Source organism: Carcharhinus amblyrhynchos, chromosome 8 (assembly GCF_965287045.1).
Source record: "Carcharhinus amblyrhynchos chromosome 8, sCarAmb.v2.hapA, whole genome shotgun sequence".
Lineage (NCBI taxonomy): Eukaryota > Metazoa > Chordata > Chondrichthyes > Carcharhiniformes > Carcharhinidae > Carcharhinus > Carcharhinus amblyrhynchos.
In genome coordinates, this window is record NC_137331.1 from 50,306,157 (window position 1) to 50,325,950 (window position 19,794).

At 43.4% G+C, this 19,794-nt stretch overlaps 1 protein-coding gene across 1 annotated transcript in view; it reads left to right on the forward strand.

Moving 5' to 3' along the window:
- The first annotated feature begins 1,139 nt into the window (after window positions 1–1,139).
- Window positions 1,140–19,794, forward strand: part of LOC145346991 (serine incorporator 1-like) — a 64,543-nt gene continuing 45,888 nt past the window's right edge. The window contains exons 1-4 of the mRNA XM_080194879.1: window positions 1,140–1,175; window positions 8,291–8,452; window positions 10,882–11,072; window positions 11,643–11,722. Of these exons, the coding sequence (XP_080051005.1) occupies window positions 1,140–1,175; window positions 8,291–8,452; window positions 10,882–11,072; window positions 11,643–11,722 (469 nt within the window). The remainder of the gene's footprint in view (window positions 1,176–8,290; window positions 8,453–10,881; window positions 11,073–11,642; window positions 11,723–19,794) is intronic.

The window sequence follows — 19,794 nt, forward strand, 5'->3', positions numbered from 1 at the left end:
CGACTTTTACAGATGCACCATAGAAAGCATTCTTTCTGATTGTATCACAGCTTGGTATGGCTCCTGCTCTGCCCAAGACCACAAAGAACTACAAAAGGTTGTGAATGCAGCCCAATCCATCACGCAAACCAGCCTCCCATCCATTGACTCTGTCTACACTTCACAATGCCTGGGCAAAGCAGCCAGCATAATTATGAACCCGGCACACTCTGGACATTCTCTCTTCCACCTTCTTCCATCAGGAAAAAGATACAAAAGTCTAAGGTTAGGTACCAACCGACTCAAGGACAGCTTCCTCCCTGTTGCTGTCAGGCTTTTGAATGGACTTACCTTGCATTAAGTTGATCTTCCTCTACACCCTAGCTATGACTTAACTCTACATTCTGCACTCTCTCTTTCCTTCTCTTTTGTCTGCATAGTGCACAAGAAACAATACTTTTCACTGCACATTAATACATGTGACAATAATAAATCAAATCAAATCATGATGCTGTGCTGTTTCTTTGAAGTATTGTCCAGATAGTCCCACTCCCCTGCTCCAACCCCATTGCACTGTGTGTATTTATCCAATTCCTTTCCGAAAGCTGCTATTGATTCTGTTTCCAGCACCCTGTCAGATCCCTGGTGTCCAGACCCTAACAAATCGGCATGTAATCGGCCCTCTGGTTCTTTTGCCTATTCCTCCAATCTATGTCCTTTAGTTGCGAACTCCCCTGTCAGTGCAAACAATTCCATCTACGTACTGCAGAGCTGACGATGCAGGAGGGTGTTTGTAGTGACATTCAAAATTGATACGAATGAGAAATTGGAAACAATGTATACATTCGGAACTGAGATTTGTTTATCCTACACACTGCATTAGCACCAGAGTGAGTCCGTTTTGGAGGAAATGAGTGATACTGAGCTGGTTTATTATGGTACATCTCGGTTTCCAGTTACAAGTGTCCTTTTAGCATCCGGGAAAGGGAGAAGCCGGAAAATGTCCCTTTGTTTGCATTGGTCCAATGTCCCCGATGCTTTCTCCTGTCTTGCTGCCCAATAGCAGGCAGTGGTGAGGGCGCCAGTCTCTGGGCTATACTGTGCTGCTGGCTGCCTCACTCACACCTGGCTGATACTGGAGCCTGCCAGCGACTGCAAACATGGGCTGCCGCTTAGTGACCACAGTCAGCAACTGGGTGAGAACACCGCTTTAATCCCGTAGCACAACTAAGATTTTACCCTGGCTGCATGCAATAGGGGAAGGTGGTGGGGGAGGTTTGTTAAAAAATGTCCCTGTCACTCCGCGGTAAGCCGGGCTGTGGGAAAGTGTTGGGGAAGGAGATTTCTGGTGTCTGGGTACAGACGTGCTCATCGAAGTCTCTTTTCTCCATTGTGACAGCATTTCTTAAAACGCTGGGAGGAAGAATCTGCTTGTGAAATCGAACAATTATTCTTGCAGATAAGAACTGCAAGTGGTGTTTGTGTGTGCCAGCGGCGTTGGGTTTGGCAAATTATTTTTTCTGAGCATTTGTCAGATGTCCTTTCTACTTTGTTGCTGGGCACATTCTCCAGGCAACAGTTACATGGTTCGCCTTGCATTGACACAAGATCTACCCTAAACGGACGCTTGTGTACAGCCCAGGTATATTTATTTTGTCGGGTTCAAGTTATTTAATTCCCAGTCTATATTTTCACGATTTGTCGAATTGAATGCCCTAATCGATGACCGTGTTGTCAAACATCGTGCGCCTTGCTCGGAAAGATTTGAAACTGTGACTGCTGCAATGTCCTGATGGTTTCACAGCACATTTTGATTTTATATCTCAGATGTACTGACCAGTTCCAAGACTATAGGGAGCTCTGGTGTGCCACTGCTTATGCCAGTTACATTTACAGTTATTTTGTGCTATTGACACTCTTTCCAATTCTTTCCTTTTCAATGTCTGACTTTCCTTCTCTCCTGTAGTTTTATTCTCTGTACCTCAGTCTCCCAATTCACACCCTTCACATCGTTACTATCCAGTGACCTTTATATTATTCCCCCCTCTTTGATGCCTCGTCCTCTTGTCTCCTTTTCCAGGCGACACCTTAATGTTAGCTGGCTGCTGCTGTCACAGTGTGGGTCTGGGAACCCATTGAGAGGAAGCCAGCGATAATCTTTATGTGGTGAAACCAGTTTCCAGTGAAAATAAACAGATTTGTGAAGGGAGTAATTCAGCACCCCAATAATTTTCCTAGACCCTCACTGGATTCTTGATTGCAAGTAGTTAGGATCTGGAACAGTCAACATTATTTTTTCAGCTTCCTGGAAATATTTCTGCTGCTTTGGGGTCCACAAAAAATAATTTAACACATATCTCTGACAGGCCAACTCAGTTCTCTCCCTTGTATAAATGCCACCAAAATGGCAAACATAGTACCTATTTACCTCCTAGGACCTTTGGTTTTCATATTATAATGGACCTATTGTCAGAAAAGATTGGGTGATTTCGACCTTTCCACATGGCAGCAATGATGAGATCATTACATCTATGTTAACACCAAGTGAAGACAGTAAACATAGTCCACTTACTGAGACAAATATTGAACAGGAGAGGAATTCAGATTGGTCTAAATTTTGAAATGATAATAATAGTGAAACAATCAACTTTTGCCTTCATTACACTGAAACTGTCAGCAAATTCTGGTGTCTCACACATGCAGTAATGTTTCTCAGGGATAATCTGCAACTCCACAGATTCTGCTGCTGTACTCTTTGCACATGCATGCAGCATAGAAATCACTGACTCTGATCAGGAGGTATTATACCTCCTGAAAGACAATTGAGTTTTTAATGGCATACATAGTTACAGCTGAATAACTTCTCTGGCTGTGAAAAGTTAACTTCAGATGATTGACATGTCATTCCCTTCATTCCATGGTTAATATTCTGTAGATTTTTAACAGTTGAATATGTATTTTTAGTTTAAACATTTGGTTATGCTATTTTACCTTCTATCATAATCCACGAGTCTGTCACAACCTTTTTTTGGGTCTCTGTAAAATGATAAGAAGTGATTGATAGTCAGTGCTTTTGCTTTATGGTTTGCAGTGTGTAGGCATTCTCTAAATTGATTGGTTACTCACCTTGTTCATTAACCTCACTGTTCCTGGATGCTGCAGGTTTCTTATCACTGGCACAAGAACAAAATTGACATTGTTATAGGGAAAACCAAGGACACCATTCTCACTAGATCTCTTGGATCGTTATCTTCAAGGTCAATGGCAAACACCGTGTCTTCACTGCTTATTGCAACATCCAGGCCATTGAACTTGGATGACAAAAATTGAGGTTTTTTTTCCATTTTTCTTCTTTGCTTGCATGATTTTCACCTAATGATCGAATCAATGGATTTGATTTTCATCTTCTGGTCCATCCATGTTAAATGGGTCAAAAGCTGCTCATCCCACCTAACATTTTTGGATAATTTTAAAAGTTTCTCATTCCACCAGAAGCCTTTACAAAGGTTGAAAAAGTGGAGGGTGGAGAAGTGGCAGCATTAGTAGCAACGTACATTTATATAGTGCCTGCTAATGTTGAAAAGAAAAACAAGGACCATCACATGCAAAGGAAAATGCGATACCAATCAAGGTGGAAATATTAGGGGAGGTAACAAATACTTGGTCAAAGGATAGGCTTTAATGAAAGCCTTAAACGTAGAAAGGATATAAAAGGGCAGAGCAAGGGATTTTCAGACCATGGGTCTACATGAGTGAAGGCACAGTCAGCAAATGTGAATTGAAAGAAAGTGTTGTAGGATTATAAACCTATGAGCTGGGTGGCGACTGTGCTGATGGTGGATAATGGATATATATTGCAGGAAGTTACTGAGACTATGAGAACAAACAGGCAGGACTTGTTATGGGATAGAAAATGCAACAGAGTTTTGGATCAAGATAAATGGGGGGGGGGCAGTTTAGAACGGAGTTGAGGAGGAACTTCTTCACTCAAAGGGTGGTGAATCTCTGGAATTCTCTGCCCGTTGAAGTGGTGGAGGCTGCCTCGCTAAATATATTTAAGACGCGGGTTGATAGGTTTTTGATAGGCAAGGGGATTAAGGGTTATGGGGAGAGGGCGGGAAAGTGGAACTGAGACATGACAGATCAGCCATGATCTTATTGAATGGCGGGGCAGGCTCGAAGGGCTAGATGGCATACTCCTGCTCCTATTTCTTGTATTCTTATGTTCTTATGAACTGAGCTGTATGAAGGGAAGAGGATCGAGGTTTAGTCAGAAGAACATTAAAGTAATCAAGCCCACAGGTAACAGAATGGAGGAGTGCATGAAGAGATCCTTTGGCATTGATCAAATTGGTTAATCATGAAATTAAGGAAGGAAAGTTGTGTTTAGAGGAACAGATGAGAGACATTGAAATGCCATGATGTGATTTAAAGGTTGCAGGGAAAACAAAGAGGGATGATCCATGTGGAGTGTAATTTGTGGTTTTGGTGCTGTGTGAGGCGTTTGTGGGTCAGTATTACTACCCATGGCTCATGAACTCACCTGCACACACACTTCCTCACTGTTCCTCAGCATTATGTGCTCTCTGGCTACAGTACTTTGATGTGTGCTGGCAACCCCAGACCTGGAGGCCTGTCATCTGGGTGTAGCATTACATTCATCTTTCCAGAGCCAAAAGTTTTTAAAGTGCTTCCTGTGCATCCTGCTGACCACATTGCGGCTGATCACTTCCTGAACCACCTCCATCCATGCTTGCATTGTCTGGCTCATAGGCCTCCACCTACCACTCTCTTGAAACTGGACCTCCTCCAGGCTGCCATTGCCTCCAACAGCACCTTCAGAAAAGTATCTGTAATTGTGGCACCCCTCTACCATTGATGTATGCCATGCTGCTGCTCCACAGCATTCTGTTCTCTGCCATCATTCACAATCATAGCTGCAGGGTGCTCTTTAAATTGGGCCACCATGTCTACCTCCCCTTTCCTCTATGTACATACTACCTCTTATTGAATGGGGAACACATTGGCATGGCATTAGTTGGCAACCTCCCACAAAACTGTTGGAATTTTGGCAGCGATGTGGAGAGGGTTCAGGACCCAGAAATATTCCTGATGGCATGGTCGTGATCCTGAAATGAAAATTCAGCCCCAATATTTCCCATGACCCATTAGAATCCCTAGAGTGCAGAAGAGATAATTCAGCACATCGAGCCTGCAACAACAACAATCCCAACCAGGCACAATCCCTGTAACCCCCAGGCATTTACCCTGCTATTTCCCCTAATACAAAGAGGCAATTTAGCATGGCCAATCAACCTAACCAGCATATCATTGGAGTGTGGGAGGAAACCGGAGCATCTTGAGGAACCCACGCAGACATGGGAAGGAAGTGCAAACTCCACACAGGCAGAGGCTGGAATTGAATCCAGGTCCCTGGGTGTTGTGAGGCAGCAGTGTTAACCACTTTGCCACTCATTGCATTCATAGTTACCTCTCATTTTATCCTCTGAAGCTTCTCCTTGCCAAGTTCCCTTTAAATGAACTAATGTATTGTAACGAAGCCACATTTATGACAATTGATTCCAGAAGGTGTTGGCTTCATAGCAAATATATACTCAATCCTCACTTTCTGTCTATAGATTTGACAGCAATATCCTCTAGTCAGACTGTCATTATCTATTTCAAATAAGTCTTCTAAGCTGACTGGTAATTCCATCATCATTTTACAGATTTCAATCATAAAACCTTGAGGCTTATATTTCCTCAAAGCGCTACAGCAGAAAGCTCCACCTATCAGTAATATTTGAAAAAATGTGCACATTTCTCACCTGAATTTCTGACTATGTTTCTCAGCAGATGCATCTTCATTGCTGGCAACATAACACCAGAAAATGACCCTTTTATATCATCCTTGCACCCTCTTCCGGACATCTAATACAACTCTCTGCCAATAGATTTGATAGCAGTAATCTCCGGTATTATCATCCCTATCCATTTCTAAACTAACTGGACTCCATCCAATTCCCTTGTTATTTAAAAGCTAGCATTCTTCTCTTTAAGTCTGTGTTTTGTTGAATAAAATAATCTTAACTCTTAAAACAGGTTGCATTTCTCCAGAAATGCAAGCTGAGAATGACACTTGGTGCTGGCTTATTTGAATCAACTGTAATGTCCTTGCAACTGTATCACTGCATTCACATCCAGACAAGGACAACGTTTTTATTCCAATTATTCCAATTTTTATTCCAAATCAAGTCCAATTCAGAGTCTCAACAAGTTGAGACATTCCCATCCAAGCTGACAAGACAGGGCTCTCACCTCCTGTCTTGGGGTTGATCTACATGATCCAAGCTGATTGGAGTGATGCTGTGAAAAATGGGCAAGTTACTGAAACTTCCATTTCTCTATATGACAAATGTTTTTGACTTGCACAAACTAGGGGTGGAATTTTACAACCTCTTTATGCCCTTTTTGAGGCAGGAAAATGTTGTAAAATGGGACGTAAAGCAGCTAGAGCAAAAGTCGCCGGTTTTCACGTCTGTCACAATTTTACGACATCCTGATTTCTGGTGCGGTCAGCCTCTCACTGGCAATGGGTGACAAGTTGATTAATTTATGTAAATTTATTTCAGTGTTGATTTCCATGTGCTTAGCGAGCCTGGTGCTCAATCGTCTGGGCTCACTTGTCTTTATGGCCCTGCCCACTGCCTCTCTGGTTAGAAACTGACAAGTCCATCTTTTTAGAACCAGACTGCACACGATTGGGTGTGAAAACTCGCCTGAAAAACAGATCTGAAACTCTCCCAATTTCACACCAGTTGGACACTTAGGTCCAATTTTACCATTGTGATTCTAACTGCTGAACCTGGGCACAATTCAGATCCAACTTGGAAACCTAGTCTCAGGCACCCCCGTACGCACTTAGCCTGAAAAGAAAATCGCGAGTCTGAATTGCGTTGTGGGTGGGAATCATCGTGCCCGAAACGCTGCAGCTTCGATCGGGGCTTTGAACTGCACATGTGCAGTGAACAAAACAATTGAAAAATGCGCCCCTGTCACATTGCTCGGATAAAGCGGTCTGGAAGCAAAAAGCAGGAGTGATGGCCCCCACAGACATTGTGCCCTCCACAACAAAACTGCCCCCTTATCCACCCACAATTCGCTACCCAGATTGATTGCAACTTCCTGCCCCTCTTCCTCTCCTAACGACTGCTCACAGAGTGGCAGCGGTCCACCCTTCCCACCCATCGATTGCCCGCAGAATGGCAGCGGTTCCCCTGCCCAACCCCTGCCCCCCACTAGAGATCCATCTGGCCTGCCTCTTCCCCCACATCCCCCCGCCTCCATCCCCAACCAGAGAGCGATCTGCCCTCCCCCCTCCCCCCGCACCAGGGAATGATCGGATGTCTCTCCTCCCCCCCCCCACTTGCCCAACAGAGAGTGATCAGGCTTCCCTCCTCCCCCTGCCCAACAGAGAGTGATCGGGCCTCCTTCCTCCCCCACTGCCCACTGGAGAATGATCTGGCCTCCCTCCTCCCCTCACCTCTCTCTGCCAGAAAACCATCTGGCCTCCCTCCCCCCATTCACCAGAGAGCAATCAGCCTCCCTCCTTCCCTCCCCCAATCTCCCCAACCAGAAATACAACTGACCCATCTTCCTCCTTCCTCCTCCCCCCACCAGAAAATGATCAGGCCTCCCTCCTCCCCAACATCTGACCTGCCTCCCTCCTCCCTCTCCCCCACCAGAGAATGATCTGGCCTGTCTCCCTTCCCAACGCCCCCCATCACCAATCTGATTCAGAGAGCCGCTGGAAGCTCTGAACTCATCTGTTCAGAAGCTGAAGTGCCTGAAACAGACCTTTGCCAAGCGTGTCTGCTTCGCGTCAAATCTGGATGTGTGAACACAATGGTAAAGGGGGAAATGCTGGTAACGTTGGACGGGCAGCCATTAATTCAATTTAAATGCATGCGCCCATTTTGGGTGTGGTTTGGATCGCAGCCATTTCTGGGCCTTGCTAAAGTGGGCATCTGCGTGGACACGGGCACGGATCGCGCTAATGGCCTCACGCCCGACTTTACAAGTTTTGGGCACGACGCATTGGTAAAATCGGGCTCTTAAAAAGAACGTGTTTGAAAAGAAATTCAATCACCTTGATTCACTGATTGTCAATAGTGTTTTGCATTTGCTTACATTAACTATACACTTGGAATATCTTGCTTTTGCTTCAATTGTTAACATGTGCTGCCTCTATGTAGAGGATGCGGAGCAAATGTTTGCCATGTTTAAATTCAATCTCCCTCTCTGTTTGCAGATCCCATGTTTGTGCAGTGGTGCTCCATGTCTGGTGTGCTCATGTTGTCCAACTGGGCGAACTTCCATAGTAACAAGATTGGTGTACACAACCATTTTATTGCTTGGTACAGCCGTTGCTGGTGTTATGCTTGTACCAGCTGTCGAAGATCTGTTAAGGAAGGTATGATACAGTATTAAGCTTTAATAATAAATGAATTGTCTGAATTGATAAGATATGGAGGCACATGGCTCCATCTGTAATGTATAAAGAAGCAGACTTTATAGATTTGCTTGGCAGATTAAGCTTATTGAGTCTACTTCTGTACGCAAAGTGGGTAGGAGCACTGGCAAGAAGTGCATCATGGAAAGTCATAGGTGCTCAGAGTCTGTTTTGTCATTTGTTGTACTAACCATTTGTGTGCTGAGAATTCCTGTCCACGTTGTTCTCTGCTCATGGTACAAGAGCATGAAATCAGACTACTTCCATGACATCAAAAGTTATTTCCAATTTTGTGAAACAGCTGGGTTTCTTCCCAAGTGGAAAATACCCTGGCACAGTGATTAGCACTGCCGCCTCACAGTGCCAGGGATCCAGGTTCGGTTCCTGGCTTGGGTCATTGTGTGTGCAGAGTCCGCACATTCTCTTCAGATCTGTGTGGATTTCCTCCGGATGCGCCGGTTTCCTCCCATAGTCCAAAAGGCATGCAGGTTAGGTGCATTCGCCATGCTAAATTCTCCCTCAATGTACCCAAGCAGGCACTGGAGTGTGCAGTGTTAATGTAAGCCTACTTGTGACACTTAATAAACTAACTTAAAACTTGTCTCCTAAAAGTAAACAATCATTGAAAAATTATCTCAAAGATACACCAAATTGCTTTAGAATGATGTTGTCATGGCAAAAACTATGTACAAATCTTCTAGCTCATCTTTCTCCTGAAACAAATACTTCCCAAATATGTTTTGTGAAGGTGAAAGCACACACGAATTAGGAATAGCAGGAGGTTACTCAGCCCCCTGGGACTGCTCACCATTCGATAAGATTATGGCTGATCCAATTGTGGCCTCAACTCTTTTCTGTCTGACTTCATAACACTTGGCCCCCTTGTTGATCAAAATTTTAACTCAGTCTTGAATATATTCACTGCTCTCTGGTGAAGAGATTCCACAGATTGAAGACACTCTTAAATGGGAGGATCCTAATTTTTGAATGGTGTTTCTAGTTCTACACTCCCCGGCAAGGAGAAAAGAAAACAATCAGAATCAATTCTGTCAGGATTTTATATTTTTCAGTAAGATCATCGGTCATTTTTAAAAATTCTAATGGGCATAGGCCTGTGCTGCTCAGCCTTTCATTATAACACAACCCCTTCACTTCAGGAATCAGCTTGGTGCATGTTCTGTGAATAGCTTCTAATGCAATTATATCCTTTCTAAAGTAAGGAGGTCACAATTGCACACACTTCCCCAAGATAATCACTTGCTGTACCTCCATGCTAATGCTTTTGTGATTCATATACCAGAGGCAGAGTTTTCCCCCAAAAAACTAAAATGTGTCATAACGGCAAGAAAGTGTGGTCTCAACTGCAATAATCCCACATTTAATCACTCTGTAGGAGAGTGGCGAGTTTGGCACAGGTACTGGGGGGGTGGTTGGCTAAACACACCTGTAAGCCCAGCTTGGAAGGATGCCTGATCTCACAGTGCACTGGGAACCCCCCCCAAGGAAATTGGGACTGCCCACTCCTTGGGTCACTGGGCCTCTCCCAATGGGTCACCCTCCATAATACCCAATATGCCCTCCCCATGACTCCTGACATGCCCTTCTCTTGCTCCACTCCTTCATGACCCCCTCTTTCATGCTCCACCCCTGCACGCACCCCCATACAAACCACTGTGTAGCCTCCCCTGAATAGCTCCCCCCTGCATAGCCCACTGCCGTAGCCTCCACACAGGCCCCACCCCCTCTCAGGTACCATCACCCTGGCACACAGGAAGTGTCCACCTAACACTGCTAGGGTGCCAGATTAGCACGACCAGATAGGCACTGCCCAACCATGTCCCCAACTACCTGAGCGTTGCGATAGCCTCCAAGTTCCCCGGCATAGCTATCATGCCTGACCTCTGCTCATGGAGACCAGTAATGATTCTCACTGGATTCATGTCACGCTCTAAGGTCAGAAGGTGTTGGGAGAATTCAATGTCGTATGGGTTAAGCATAGTCAAATGCTTCTTTAAATATGCTGATCGGCCTCATGTCCTTTCTGGGCGCTATCCAGTTTGCGCCAGTAGAAAGGGATTGGGATGATTGCAAAACAAGCACGCTATTGTGGGTGCAATCTGCACAAGGTGTGGTGAGGCCGGAAAACCACCCCACTGGTCATCCAGATCCCTTTGTACTGTGGAGTTCAGTACTTCCTCTTCATTTATTTGCTATACAGCTTTTTTCATTTCTTCCTGCCAAAGTGGACAAGTTCACATTTTCCCACATTATAATCCATCTACCAAATTTTTGCCTACTCACTTTACCGTACATATTTGTAATATTATTCCTTTATTACAAATGGTATTTCTTGCTAAACAAATTGCAACTCTCAAGAAATGACATTTTAGATTCCAGGGTTCTGCGAGATTGGATACAATGCACAGTTCCCTGAGGTTAACCCCGTGATCTGCAGAGTCTTAGTTGGTTACAAGTCTGTGTATCGTATCTGCTTTGGACTGGCCACTTTCTTCCTGCTGTTAGCTCTGCTCATGATCAATGTGAGAAATAGCAAAGATCCCAGGGCCCTCATACACAATGGGTAAGTCATTTTGTAAATTGTTTTTGAAAGAGATTCCTTGGCAGAAACATTGCATTGATCGTAAATGTTTACTTACAAGGATCAAGCTTGCAAAACCATGCTCTCGACAGAAACCCTTGCCTACTTGTAGCACCTACTGGAAATTGTAATTCTTGATTTACGCTCAAGGATGACAAGGTTTTCTTTAAGGAGTGGGGGATTGATAAAAATCAGCCCATTTTAATATTGTTTCTTCAAGACAATATATTGTGTATCAGTCTTTAATGATTGTATTTTAAAACTGTTTTATTATTTATCACTGCTCCTATTTCTTATGTTCTTATGTAATAGTTACCCATCACTTGCTCAATAAACAACTCAGCATTAAAAATCAAATTAATTTTATATTAAATTAAACTGTGTGAATTGCAATCATCTCATTTTGAAGTAACAGTTTATTTTATTTTTCTTAGAATGAAATTAAATTATGAAGAATATATTCAATTATTCAGGAGTGTACAAGAATGGAATGCAGTGAATATGACACAGACATTTAAGACTTACGCTTCCATTAACATTCTCTTTTTAAAGTTTCTGGTTATTCAAGTTTGGAGCACTTGTAGCAATAATGGTCGGTGCATTTTATATCCCTGAGGGACACTTCAGCCGAGGTAAGTTGCTGAGTGGATTTAAATGGACTTTTAAGTGCCTTTACATTCAGCATTTGATACCAAAATCTGTAAACCTCACACTGATGGAAATAATGATAGCTTCCGTCAACAATTGTCTGTGGAAATACTTTAACTCATGAAGTAACCTTTGAATATAGACAGTGATTGAACTTCCAAGAATTACTTATATTTCATGAAGGTAACATCATAATGGAAAACAGATAGATCTTTGACAAATGCATTTTGTAGTGACATTAGTTCAACTAATGGTTAATGTTTGTCATTTTAATTATTTTATGTAAGCAGATGTTGTACTCTGGTTGGCGAAGGATAGAACCAGAGCCAATTCTTACACATTTTTATAAGCATATGTTTATAGAGATGCACAGGGCCGGATTCCCCACCCTTGTCCATTGCTTTGATTTTCCAGTTCCCTTGCAGTGAACAGAGATTTGCCTGAGCGCCAAGTTTTCCATTCTCATTAGCAGTGGTGGCAGGGTGTGAATGACCAGAGAATTCCAGCCACTCGTTAAAAGCAGACATCTCCTTATCTAACAACTAGTTTAAATATTTTCCTTTTCACAACGGCACAAGTGGATCCCGTTGTTTATGCCCAGAATCTGCATAGAAGTAAACGCTAATAGTAGAAACAGAAAATGATGAGGAACTATGCTAGTCAATCTGTAGTCACCTATATTTATAATTATAACTCACAATCTTGAATTTGCTGATGCAATCATGGGAGATAAATTGTGTCCCACAGCTCCTCATTTGATATTGTTCATTAAGGTGCAGACTTTCAATTTGCTGAAAGGATATATGGAAACATAGCATAAAATTTAAAAACATGCTTGATAAGCATGTATGCCCTGAAATTCTTTGTGCTGATCTCCAGCCTTACCCCCAGCAAGAGGCCAACAAAATCTCTAGGGAAATCGCAGAGTCCTGTTTTCTAGTTGCCTTCGAAAGGGCAGAACCTCTGTCTGTATTTTGCAAATGATAGCCAATGTATAGAGCTGGGGGAGAGACTTGCCACCCTTGTTCCTTAAGTTTGACAGCCCTAGCATATCAATGGAGCTTGGTACACTGAGTGACATATGTACTGGTTTCTACAAAGGTGGAGGTGGACCCCATCAGTGAGTGGGCAAGCAACTGGCCTGGAAATCCAAAGAAGAGGTTTTTTAAAAAATTGCATATTTGTGCCCTTGCTCAGGGTGCTGGGGAAACTGTGGTTACATTGGTGCCTGGGGAACCTCCAGGATGGGCAGAAATTGGGGTTACCATTTTTCAGGCAGATGGATGCAGGGGATGTAGCAGAAGTGATAGCTGTACCCTTGCAAATAGAGTGGCTTCACACTGACCCTGCAGATTCTGCAATTGTTGGGATGGCAAGCTGGAAATCTCAGAGCCCTGTTACAGAAGTAAAGAACCACAACATCTGAGCATTTTTGCAAAGTTGCATTTTTACACCCATCTATTTGAAGCTACAAGCACCTTTGGAGATCCAAAATGGAGAATAACATTGGATGCCATATTGTTCAGAGTGTCATTGCATACACAGTGAACAGTTACTGCGAGTGTGCAGAGGAGGCAGATCACCAACATTGCTCAGCATGCAGTACAGTGTTCGAGCTAGTGATGTCTTTTTTGATCTCAGTGCTCCAGCAGATGCCCCCTATTAACACAGGTTCAGCGACACAACACTCTTTAAAATTATTATCTCATTAAGAGTAATGGATCTAGTTACAGGCTAGTTGCTGTTTGATTTCTTCTGTCTGCTGCTTCAGTTCTATAGGTGTTTACTGCTTTCCAGTTTAAAGTTACAAACATTTTTAGGGAGTGGTGTGTCAGCATCTATTGACATTTTGCCATCCACAAGGCTGCTTCACACACCAGTTGTTCCCAGACATGGGTTCACCAGTAGCCATTTCCCTTGGAATACATCATGACTCGGAGAATGAACGGAAGCCACTCAGAACAAAAGAAGCTACTAGAAGAGTGAGGAGGATCGCAGCAAAGGCCATTAGCAGGGCACTCAATTCCAAGTGAGGTGTTTCCCAAGCTCTTCTCCTAACTGAACCTTGCTGTGAAATAATTTGTGAGACATCTGTTCTTCAGTAAGGTCCACCTCACTGAAATCTGCTACAGCTGCATCCTCAGAGCAGGGCAAGGTCCACACTTCCAGTGGTTATGAGGGTGACTGTGGTAATGGATTTGAACGCCTGTAATATCTTCCAAATTACAGCTGGAGAAGTTTGCAATGTCTTGTAGTTTGTTGATCACTCTTGCCTAAGGGAGGTCAACGAGATTCTCTATTCAATGACAGCCGACTTAATGCAATCTTTCTTACCAGAAAGAAGCAGGTGGAACCAGCAAACTGCCTGTCTAAGAAGGCAGGTATTCCCACGTGGCAGAGTGCTAATGACAGCATGCACATCACTTTCTGAGCATTGCATGTCAACTCTGTCATGTCCTGGAACCAAAAGGAATTCCACTTCCATAACAACCAGTTATGGAAACAAGGCATTCCACTTCCATAACAACCAGTTATAGGCAACAAGTCATGGCTGGCCTGTTAGTCTGGCAACAGTCATGATCTCTTCACTGGCCCAGTCTGCTGTGCCATTTATATTTGAGCCATCACAGCAAATCAAGTGTGACCATTGGGCTACTTACTACATGGCTTATGACTCCTGTATGCAATCCATGCTCACATGTGACCAAACATTCACTAAAAACCATGCTGTCAGCCAAATATAACACTGCACACCATTGGTATCCTTAAACAATGCTGCCTGGACTACTCCAGGTTCCTTGATGTCACACTCAGTTAAATGTTGCCTTGATATTAAGGGCAGCACTCTCACCTTCCCTTCTTAAGTTCAGCTTTCTTTTACCATATTTTGACCAAGACTGTAATAAGGTCAGGAGTGGAACCCAAACTGAGCATCAGTGATATGTAGATGTTGATTGATCGCACTGATGGCAGTGAAACCTTCAAGTACTTTGCTATGGTTGAAAGGAAGCTGATGGGACAGTAATTGGCCATATTGCATTTGTCCAGTTTTGGAGTACGAGTCTTCAGTACTGTTACTGAATGTTATCAAGGCCTTTGCAGTATCCAGTGCCTTCAGCCATTTCTTGTGTAGTGATTTGGATTCTATACTAAAACAGAGTAAGGAGATTCTTGTGAAGGAACAACCATATCAACAAAAAGGACAATTTCTAATTTAGAATGCAAATAGACGAGTTTTATTGGAAGATAAAGATTGATACTTAACATTTTGTTAGTTGAGGCATGGCACAATGCACAAGTTAACATGTATTAGTCTACCTTTATTGTGGATCCTTGGACTTCTGGGGTCATCTCTTGGTTGCTTGAACCTGGCCTCTTGACTCACAACACCCATTGAGATTTTAGCTAAGCCAACTTAACTCTAACACATACAAACCCCTTTGCAATTTTAAGATGTCAACTCCAGTAGATCCTTTTCTGACCAACAGCTTTCAGTCCACCTTAGCTACTGAAGCTGCACATTTCATGGCTGCCTGCTGAGTATTTTCTCTGCTTCTCTCTCTCTAGTAGAAACAGCTTTCTAACAAAGACCGTGGGCAGGATCTTGAGCCCATGTTCGCTGCCTGCGGCATTGACGTCAGGGGCTCCACATCCAGTTAAACCCAGACATTGCCAATCTCACTGGTGAGATTACGACTTCTGATTTTCGTCACCACTTGCTGGTGACATAATCAGATTCACGCCCACAGTGGGTGGAACAATGAATGCGTCCACTGACCCCTGTAAAATTTCATACAGATTGAGGGCAGGTGGTTAGGTGGCGCAAAGATGCCCAATTTGAAGTGCTCCTCCTGCCAGAACAGCATAAAATCTTGCCCTTAGTTTTTTTCCACACTAATAAGTTCTTCAAAAGTTGGGTCACTGAGTGCCCTGAATAGAAATGCTGCTGTTAAATTGATTGGAAAAGAAATGTATCCTGTTCTCCTTACATTAGCTATTGAATTTTAGCACTCAGTGCTTAATGGAATATCTTAATGCTCTAGCCAAAGGATGAAAATTCAATTAGTGAACTTTGGCAGCAGGAAACTGATATGGTGAGTCTCTGTAATAAGAACATCATATTCATTTTTTTCCTGAAAAACAAGCTTCTACTATAAATTTGAAGATGCATTTATTCTAGGCTTTTTAAATATACCAGTTGATTTTCCTTACATTGCACAGGCATGTACACAATCATCCTTTAACAAATAGAAAATTTCTCGTATTAATAAATGAAATTGTCAGCACTATCTGAAGATCAAGAAGTTCTCTGGTTTTTAATATAGTTGCTCAGATTGCATTTAAAACACATCAACGTATTTAAAAGTGGTTTGAAGGCAAATTAGAATAAGTGCTTTGGCAAATTTGGCATGTCAGCTACAATATTCACCAACTTTTACAGATGTACCATAGAAAGCATTCTTTCTGGTTGTATCACAGCTTGGTATATCTCCTGCTCTGCCCAAAACAGCAAAAAACTACAAAGAGTCATGAATGAAGCCCAGTCCTCCACACAAAGCAGCCTCCCATCTATTAACTCTGTCTTTACTTCCCGCTACCTCGGAAAAACAGCTAACATCATTAAGGACCGTATGCACCCTGGACATACTCCCTTCCATCTTCTTCATTCGGGAAAAAGGAAAGTCTGAGGTCATATACCAACTGACACTAGAATAACTTTTTCCCTGCAGCCGTCAGACTTTTGAATGGACCTACCTCGCACTAAGTTGATCTTTCTCTACACCCAGCTATGATTCTAACACTATATTCTGCACTTGCTTCTTTCCTTCTCTATGAATGGTATGCTTTTTTCTGTATAGTGCGCAAGAAACAATACTTTTCACTGTATACTAATACATGCAACAATAATAAATCAAATCAATGCGATGAGGAGAAATTTCTTCACCCAGAGAGTGTGCTGCCTGTGGGATTCACTACTATAGAAAGAGTTGAGGCCAAAACATTTTATGTTTTTAAGAAGGAGTTAGATATAACTCTTGGGGCGAAGGGGATCGAAGCATGATTGGGAAAAGGTGAGATCGGGCTATTGAGTTAAATGATCAGCCATGATTTTAATGAACAGTGGATCAGGCTCAAAGGGCTGAATGGTCTCCTCCTGCTCCTATTTTCTATGTTTCTATATGAAGGATTTCTGTACGCTGCCATCATGACACTCACTGTTCATTGGCTGCACCCATCAGCAGGTGGCTCAATAACGTGAGTGCCTAGTGCTACTGAAAGGCACCTTTGACAGACCTGAAACAATAACTTTGTTTCTCTATCCAGCATCGTCAGTTTTGACTTCAGATTTGCAGTATTTTGTTTTTGTGATTCCTCTTAAAGACAAGTGTATTGTGGCTGCAACAAATATTCAAAGTTTTTCAAAGTGTATCAGTGCTGTGGGACTTTGAGCAAGGCAGAGTATGTAAGAGGGCAGGCATCCAGGCTTACCAACAATGCACCTAAGCCCATAGTAGAAGAGGTGGATAAAAAGAGACGTGTCCTGAGTCTACAGAAAGGACAGGAGACCCTCCATGGACATGCTTGAGGCAGGTTGAATAAGCAGAGCATATCACCTGGAGGGTTGCTGCAATGAGGATGTTTAATGCCCTCACATGAATTTTCAAGATGAGCATGTTCATCTTCAGATGACATAGTGTACTTATCGCACCAGTACCCTTCTCCAGTGCTCAATTCAGTATATCCCATTGTCCATCCAGCAACAATCCATACCCCACCTTCACACACTTACGCCTATAACTCATGGTTCACTCACTGGTGAAATTTAACCATGACAGCCATATCACCCAAACGTATTGCACAACAGTCACTGGGTGACATCTTTTTTTATTGCCCGAGAAGGTGTTGCATTGCAGCAGGCAGCAAGAATGAACAGGTGGAAGGTAAGCAGCCTATATGGTAGAGACAGTGCTGGCTGGCCAGCATGGGATATACACAGTAAGAAGTCTCACAACGCCAGGTTAAAATCCAACAGGTTCATTTGGTAGCAAAAGCTTTTGGAGTGCTGCTCCTTCTTCAGGTAAGGGTAAGCCTTTGACTTACCATGGTGGGTTAAATGTAGTTGGCACTGATGACTGCTGCAAAATTAAGACATTGGCCAGAATTTTACCAGCACGCCCACCCGAGGCTCGTAAATCCCACCTGAGGCCAATGGAGAATGCTGTTCTTTGAGCCTTATCCACCCCAATTTCAGGGCAAGCATGCCAATAAAATCAGGGCCATTGTGTTCAGTGCCAAGAGAACAAGCATTCACTTGATGTGCTGCCTGTAGTCACATACCAGCTGCATGTTGAGGAAGTGGAATTGCTTTCAGTTCACAAGACGAACAATTTGACTTGAGGCACCACAAACCAATGTGTGTGCAACATGCACAATAGGGAAGTCTAAAATCAGTGCACACCCTCTTCCTGCTCATTGTTTCTCCAGTCCCATGCTAGTTAATGAAGTATGAGACAAAATACTTATACATTTCTTGGTAACAGCTTTATTCACAGGATGCGGCATTACATATGTCACTTCCGACCTACCAACCCAGTGTCCCAGCAGTCTCCCTTTGTCCTCTTTTGAGAAACCTATCAAACAAAGTGTCAATTAATTAACTAACTAAAGTGACAGCTCCTTAAAGGGACACTAACAAAAAAAGCAAAACATGAAAGGAAAATTAACAACTCAAATCAAAGTGTTGGGTGGGATTTTCCACCCTTCCCCACGGCATGTTTTGCAGTAGTGGAGGTGGCCCACCACTGACTGGTGGCAGGATCCTCTGGTCAATGGGTTTTCCTGTTGTCTGCACCTTTCACTACTGGGGAATCCGTGATAGGGATGAGGGGGTGGGGTCACTGTTGGTGGGACCGGAGGATCCCGGCAATAGGAACAGCAGGAAAGTTTTAGAATCATAGAATCCATGCAGTGCAGAAGGAGGGCTTTCGGCCCATCAAGCCTGCACTGACCACAATCCGATCCAGGCCCTATCCATGTAACCCCATATATTTACTGTGCTAACCCCTGACGTTAGGGTTAATTTATCATGGTCAATTCGCCTAACCTGCACATCTTTGGACTGTGGGTGGAAACTGGAGCACCCAGAGGAAACCCACAAAGACATGGGGAGTATGTACAAATTCCACACAGATAGTCACCCGAGGCCGAGATTTAATCCGGGTCCCTGAAGCTGTGAGGCAACAGTACTAACCACTGTGCCACCGTGCTGCCTCTTACTTCTGGAGCATTGCTTGCAGAGGGCCTCATTCATACCAGTGGTCACCCTATCCAAGGGACCCAGGCACAAATGTAACCATGGAATAGGGGAAGACAATTGAGCTGAAGGACTCCACTCAATCGCCAGCTACTTGGACTTATAGATGGCTTTCTTACCAGGTCCAGGAACAGGCTCAGTCTCTCTTTATACTCCTTTGGAGCACCAATTAAAATGAAATAAGGTATTTAACAGATAAACTAATTAAAGTGGCAGCCCCTTAAAGAGACACTGTAATAAAAGAGAAAACTTTGAAGGACCGTTAAAAAATCAAAGCAAAATGTTGGTGTGGGGACTGATGGTGCACTGCAACTCCTGTGGTGCCCACAACTTGTGGATGACCTCGAGTGTACCAGTGAACACCGCTTGTTCCCTTTCCAGGGACATCCAGATGTAAGTATAGCCACAGAAAATTGGGCCTGAAGACCAGCTCAGCAAGCCACTACTTGGACATGTTGATGACCATCTTGGCCAAGCCAAGGGGCAGCTCAGTAAGTGCCCAATGAACTCAATTAAACAATGTCCTTCATCTGCTTCTCTTAGCAACATAATTAACGAATCAATAACACACCTCTCTGGTGAAGTGAATAAGGTGAAGTTATCTCTTTCTGCATAGAGAGACTCAGTGATCTCCTTCATGCAGCAATGTATTGCAAACTGTGGTCTCTAGCAGGCTGGAAGGAGGCAAAATCAAGCGCCTCAGCCACCTTGACAGCCACAGGCAACGTGACCCCTTGCTCT